The 5643-nt window shown below is 56.6% G+C and overlaps 1 protein-coding gene across 1 annotated transcript in view; it reads right to left on the bottom strand.

Moving 5' to 3' along the window:
* Positions 1-244: 244 nt before the first annotated feature.
* The window catches only part of STAB1 (stabilin 1), a 56451-nt gene continuing 51052 nt past the window's right edge, over positions 245-5643 (bottom strand). Inside the window, exons 57-68 of the mRNA XM_084292768.1 lie at positions 5201-5305; positions 4658-4765; positions 4285-4478; positions 3536-3680; positions 3088-3221; positions 2458-2623; positions 2146-2252; positions 1775-1894; positions 1525-1677; positions 1283-1402; positions 1004-1150; positions 245-495 (exon numbers count right to left, since the gene is read on the bottom strand). Of these exons, the coding sequence (XP_084148894.1) occupies positions 307-495; positions 1004-1150; positions 1283-1402; positions 1525-1677; positions 1775-1894; positions 2146-2252; positions 2458-2623; positions 3088-3221; positions 3536-3680; positions 4285-4478; positions 4658-4765; positions 5201-5305 (1688 nt within the window). The 3' untranslated portion in view covers positions 245-306. The remainder of the gene's footprint in view (positions 496-1003; positions 1151-1282; positions 1403-1524; positions 1678-1774; positions 1895-2145; positions 2253-2457; positions 2624-3087; positions 3222-3535; positions 3681-4284; positions 4479-4657; positions 4766-5200; positions 5306-5643) is intronic.

Raw genomic sequence — 5643 nt, 5'->3', positions numbered from 1 at the left:
TGTAGGTGTCTGGGTGTTTTATTGGGTTTATTTCCCCCCCTCCTTGTGGTGCGTTGTGGGCTGGGCAGCATTGGGGGGGTTCACTTTGGGAACTGAGTGAGCTGTGGGGAATGCTGCAGGGGCAGAGGGGATGGAGAGGAGGCAGCGCTGGGGGCTGGCAGCTGCTGCCCCTGCTCGACGCCTGGAGAAGGGCTCGGACACTCGGACACGGGGGCAGCGCTTTATTGGGGTCACGGGGGGCAATGGGGCCGGGGGGGGGACACAGGAGTATAGGGAGGGGGCGTGGTCACACAGAGGGGGGCGTGGTCACGGGGAGGGGGGCGGGGCCGTGCTCACGTGCAGCGGTTCGTAGTCGGGGGCGTGGCCGCCGTAGAGCGGGTTGGGGATGGCGACCAGCGGCCGCTGGGGGCGGGGCTTGGCGGCGCGTGGCCCCGCCTCCCCCCGCGGGCGGGCCGGCCGCGGCTCCGCCTCCTCCTCCTCCTCGCACAGGTCGGCCTAGGGGGGTGGGGCAGGTGTAGAGTGGGACACGCCCCCCTTGGGCCATGCCCCGCCCCCTCGGGGCGGGCCCCTCCCCCGCCCGCCCCCTGCAGCCCGCCCTTAGGTTAAAAAGTGTATGAAAATAAAAAGGGGATTATGAAATGTAAAATAAAAAATAAAGATAAAATGCAATAAAAATTGGTTAAAAATAACGAAAACAAGAAAAACAATAAATAAAAAATAAAAATGGAATTAATCAATGTAGGTTAAAAGGAATTAAAACAAGAAAAATAAATAGAAGTAAAAAACCGAAATGTAATAAAGAATAAACCTAGGTTAAAAGGAATTAAAAATTTAAAAAATGAAATCAAGAAAAATAAAAATAAAAAACTGAAATGTAATAAAAAATAAATGTAGGCTAAAAGGGATTAAAACAAGAAAAAAGGAGAAATAACAACAAATAAAAACACTACAAATGAAGAATGAAAACCCCACACCAGCCCTAGGGCTCCCCCCCCGTTCGTACCTGGAGGTACCCGAACTGCCCATCCCGCTGGCGCCGCTTCACCCAGCAGTAGGCGACTCCAGCGCCGGCCGCCAGCACCAGTGCGAGGCCCAGGGCTGACGCCAGCCCCGCAGCCACAGAGCCCCCAGGCTGGGCCCTGCCGTTGACCTGCAGTGAAGAACGGTGAGAGGAGCAGCCCCGGCACGGCTCAGCCCCCCACGTTGCCACCGTGGGCCCCTTGTCCCCATTCTCCAGCTCCTTTGGCACCACCCATCCCCACACGTGCCCTTGGACGCTCACCTGACTGACGTGCACGGCGGGCGGTGGGATCCTCAGTGGCTCCGCGATGGCGTGGATGATGCCATTGGAAGCCATGATGTCCCACTCCACGATCATCTTGTCATTGATTCCCCTGGCACCCTACAGTATGGGATAGAGGTGCTGGCACTCGATCAGCAAGCCTCCCCCGTGTTTCCTGTCTCAAAATAGAAGGGGGGTGGAAGGTTGTGGGGTTTTCCATCCTCCTTGGACGTCAAACGTACCGCCTGCTCTGTGCCGTTCCCCACGGGAAGCTCTGACACGTGGAGATCATGTCCTGACTGGGATGTGATGTTGGTGCCTGCTGTGAGGTTGAAGCTGAAGAGCACAACATTGCTGGATGACACGTGGAGCTTCAGTTCTTCTCCTGTCAGTGTCTGAAAAAGCAAGGCAGAGCGGGGATGGGAAGTGGCTGAGACAGCTCCCCTTTGTTCCATGCACCCTCAAGTGGCCACTCCGTCCCTGTTCACTTACTTCATTTTTTGCAAAGCCAGAATTCAGGGGCACAAAGAGAGTTTTGGGAGCGGAGTCATCAGACAAATAGATGAAAAAATCCAATCCTTCTTCTGTGTCGTTGGCAAAATCAAGCAACATCTGGAAAAGACGGGAAATCTTCCCCATTAGGACACTGCATGTGTCCTAATGCATGATTACAGCTTGAAGCAGTAATCATGCTCAGCCCAACAAGCATCCCCCCGACCTTGGAAAGAAAAGGCCTTGCTGTTTGCATTCTGCCCCAGCACACAGGCTGAACCCCTCTTGTTCCTCCTGCTTGCCCTCGATCCCTCCCGTTCCCCCTGTGCCCAGCTGCTGGCACACCAAGGACCCAGGAGCTCATTTCTTACGGAATAGAAGGTGGAGAAGCGAGGGTGGTCTGCGAGCACCTCGGGGAGTTTGCCGTTGCAGGAATACCCATCTCCCACAAACCCTTCCCGGCAGGTGCACACCAGATCTGCAAAGGAACATTGAGCTGTGCCTTGATGTGCCCATGGTGGCTGCACAGACCCCCACTGCCTTGGCTTCTGGGTGGCCCTCAGCGTGTTCCCTCCTGACACGGGTGTGGGGAGAGGGGACGTGCCCTCGGGGCAGCACTGTCCCCGCAGCCTTCACTTGTGCTGGGCAGGATGTTCTCCAGGGAAGGTGCTCATGCCACTCACCCTTCTCCCGGTAGCAGAAGGCATCCCAGGTCTCACTCAGGTTGCTTCTGGTGCCGTAGTCCACGATGCCCACCCGGTTAGCCCCGCAGCTGGGGTTGGGGTAGGCCGTGGGGTATCCAGCCGTGCCGTTGTCCAGCCACCCCACCAGGCACAGATGGAATCCCATCTGGCAAAGGAAAATGGATCGTTAGATTAAAAAATAATAGCTCCAGGCCAGGTTTTGTGTGCCCTCATGCACACTTCCATCGTGCAGCCTTAGACTGTGTTCTCCTGGCATGTAAAGGGCTGCGTTTTGCTTCAAGCTATGTCCCAGCATGGCTAGTGGGAGCCAGCAGCCCTCCTGGTTTCATGGACCATGGGGCAAAAGTGAAGGACCAGCTGAGGTCCATCCCTCCTGCCTCAGCTGTTCCCTGTTGGTCGTTTTTGGGATAACCTCACTGAATAAAGGCTACCACGACCTGATCACCCTCTGGGCTGCTGAAATTGGTTACATACACCAGGGAGAGCAGCTTTTTTACCAAAAGCAAATGCTTTTGGTAAGGCTGCCCACTGCTGTCCCCACGACTTCTTCTGTTGGAGGCTGAGGAAGCACCGACAGGCAAATGGACACCGTGCCCCCACCCTGCTGACCTGCTGTGCTGCCGAGAGCTGCCGGAAAGTGGCCAAGGAGGCGCCTTCAGCCGCGCAGGCCCTCTGTGCCTGCTCGTAAGTGAAGTCATACTTCTTTCGGGGTGACTGCAGATGAAATACACCCATCGTCTTATCTGCAAAATAACAAGTCCCAGGAGCATCAGCACAGCACCGAAAGCGAGCAGTCTTCCAGCCTGCTCCCTGCAGCGTGGGTCCCCTGTCTGAGTGCAGGTGGCACAGCCAGCCAAGGGTGGGTGCGGAGGATGGGTGCAGGTTCATCCTCCCCTGTATAACATGGAGGGGAAAAAGGGATTGTGAAAAACAGACCAAGCTGCAGTAACGAGTCCAGGCCCCTTGCTTCTCCCACCTCTCCTGAGGGATGCCCCAGCCACAAGGTGAAGGATGAGGGAGGGTGGTCTCATCATGGCTCATGTCACAGCATGCTCACCGTGGAAGTGCAGGTCGGTGCAGATGGCCTCCCGGTGGCACTGCCCGTTGTTGTCCAGGCACCGGTCCATGGGTGGCACCGCCTCCTCCAGGCACTGGATCCCATCGCCAACATAGCCCCGCTTGCACTCACAGCGCCGCTCGTTCTGCAGCACGAAGGAAGGCCGGCATGTGAAAACATTCAAAGAGCAGCTGGAAAACTGTGCATCCCTGTGAACCTGGGGACGAGCCTTCAGAATGCCTCTGCAGCCCACCAGGACCGTGGCACAACGTGCGGCCCTTAGGCTGCATGGCTTCTGTCCTACATCCTTCTGTTCCACACCCAATTGCACATAACCCTGCCGAAAATGTTACACTGATTCCTTGACACGTGCTGTTTGTAAGACAGCTCAGCTCATGGGTACATGGCTCGTGAGTGTTGCACTGCATCATGTTCTGTGTCCCTTCTGCAGTGAGCAGCTCTGGTTCCTCCGCAAAAATGGCTGGCATCGTCCCCAAAGGACCACCCCAGAGCCCCCACAACAGTCCAGAAATGCCATGACTCGCACCACTTACACCTGTTGGACAGAGGGATGGGGGGAAATGGCCTCAGAATTACATTAGCAGGGCCTGCAGGATGAGCGCAATATCTGAGACCAGAGAGGCCGGGCAGGCACAAGGCCTACAGCAGCAGGGGACACGGTCACATCACTGTCAACCAGCCTCTCTCACAGGCATGCAGATGTCCCTGGACATACGGGATGTACTCACCGGCCCGGTGCTGATGCACTTGGCGTGCTCGCTGCAGTCCCCATTCCTTCCATCTGCACACCGGTCTATGGGGTCGCAGACGTAGCCGTCTCCTCGGTACCCAGCAGCACAGGCACAGGAGATGTTGACACCAACCTGCGTGCATTGTGCCTGTGCAGCACACCCCCCGTTGTCCTGGCTGCACATGTCAATCACTGTACGGATAAAAGCACTGCGTTAACTGACTTACTTTGCTCAGTCCCCTGGTGGTCTGTCTGTCTTGCCTTTCTCCATGGAACTGCTCAGGAGGCTGTCACCTCTTGTTGTGCCACGTTGTCCACTTTTCCCCTCTCTCACCACCCCGCCACCCCATCCCCTGGTGGCTCCCCCTCACCTGTGCACATTCTACCATCTCCCTCGTAGTGTAGGTTGCATTCACAGAGGTTGCCGGAGCGGCAGGCAGCTTGGGGATGGCACGGTGGAGAGCATTCGGGCGTCATGACTGAAACCAGAGTGCACACAGGTCAGAAAACCACACGTGTGATGCAAAGGCTGCAACACGGGCATGGCTGCCACCACCTGCCTCTGCCCCAGAGGCTCCCCAACCCTTGTGGAGTTCAGTAACTGAGACCAGCTCTCAGGATAAGCCGTGGCCCTCCATTTCCCCCCAGTTGATAGCTCCTTTTTGGAGATAGTTCTGACTGGCTGCTTGTTCTCTGAGTCCCAGGGAACAGCAGGTGATGGAACCAGGGTTTTTTGGGGGTTGTGGGAGGTGCCATTCATCAGCCCTAAATAAACACCCCCAGGGCTGCTGTAGGAGCACTGTGCTGTCCCAAGGCAAGACCATGAGCAGCACTGTGGGAACAGGACTTGTCCCTCACACTGGGGGCAGTACAAAGTCAGGGTTTAGGCAGCGGTGGGGCCTGGCACCCCTCACCTAGCCTGGTTTCACAGCGTTCTCCAGTCCAGCCCTCAGCACAGAAGCAGAAGCCATCGCCGTGCAGTCCTCCATTGCACACACCGTTCTCCGTGCATTTGCATTCTGCGAGGAATGGGTAAAGAATGCTGTAATGGCACCTGCCTGCACTGCAGCCAAAGGCCACGGGACAGAAATGTGCTTGTGTGAGCAGTGCATGCAGGCAGCCATGGCAGTACACACACACACACAAACACATGAATACACACACACACATGCACGCACACCCCTTCCCGTTGCTGCCAGCCCAGACCCCCCCCTCTCTGCAGGACGTATCCTCCACGCAGGAGGGGAAGCTCCCACAGACCCCCAGCATTTCCCTCCCTTGGGCACTTCTAGTGATGCCTTCTCCCTCTGAGTCCCTGCCAATATTCAGCCCTTAAAAACGTTCCTGGAGAGTCAAG

The sequence above is a fragment of the Netta rufina genome, assembly GCF_964035555.1.
Source record: "Netta rufina genome assembly, chromosome: 10".
NCBI classification, from domain to species: Eukaryota; Metazoa; Chordata; class Aves; order Anseriformes; family Anatidae; genus Netta; species Netta rufina.
The sequence above is the reverse complement of the archived record's forward strand: the minus strand, read 5'-3'. Positions and strand labels throughout refer to the sequence as shown.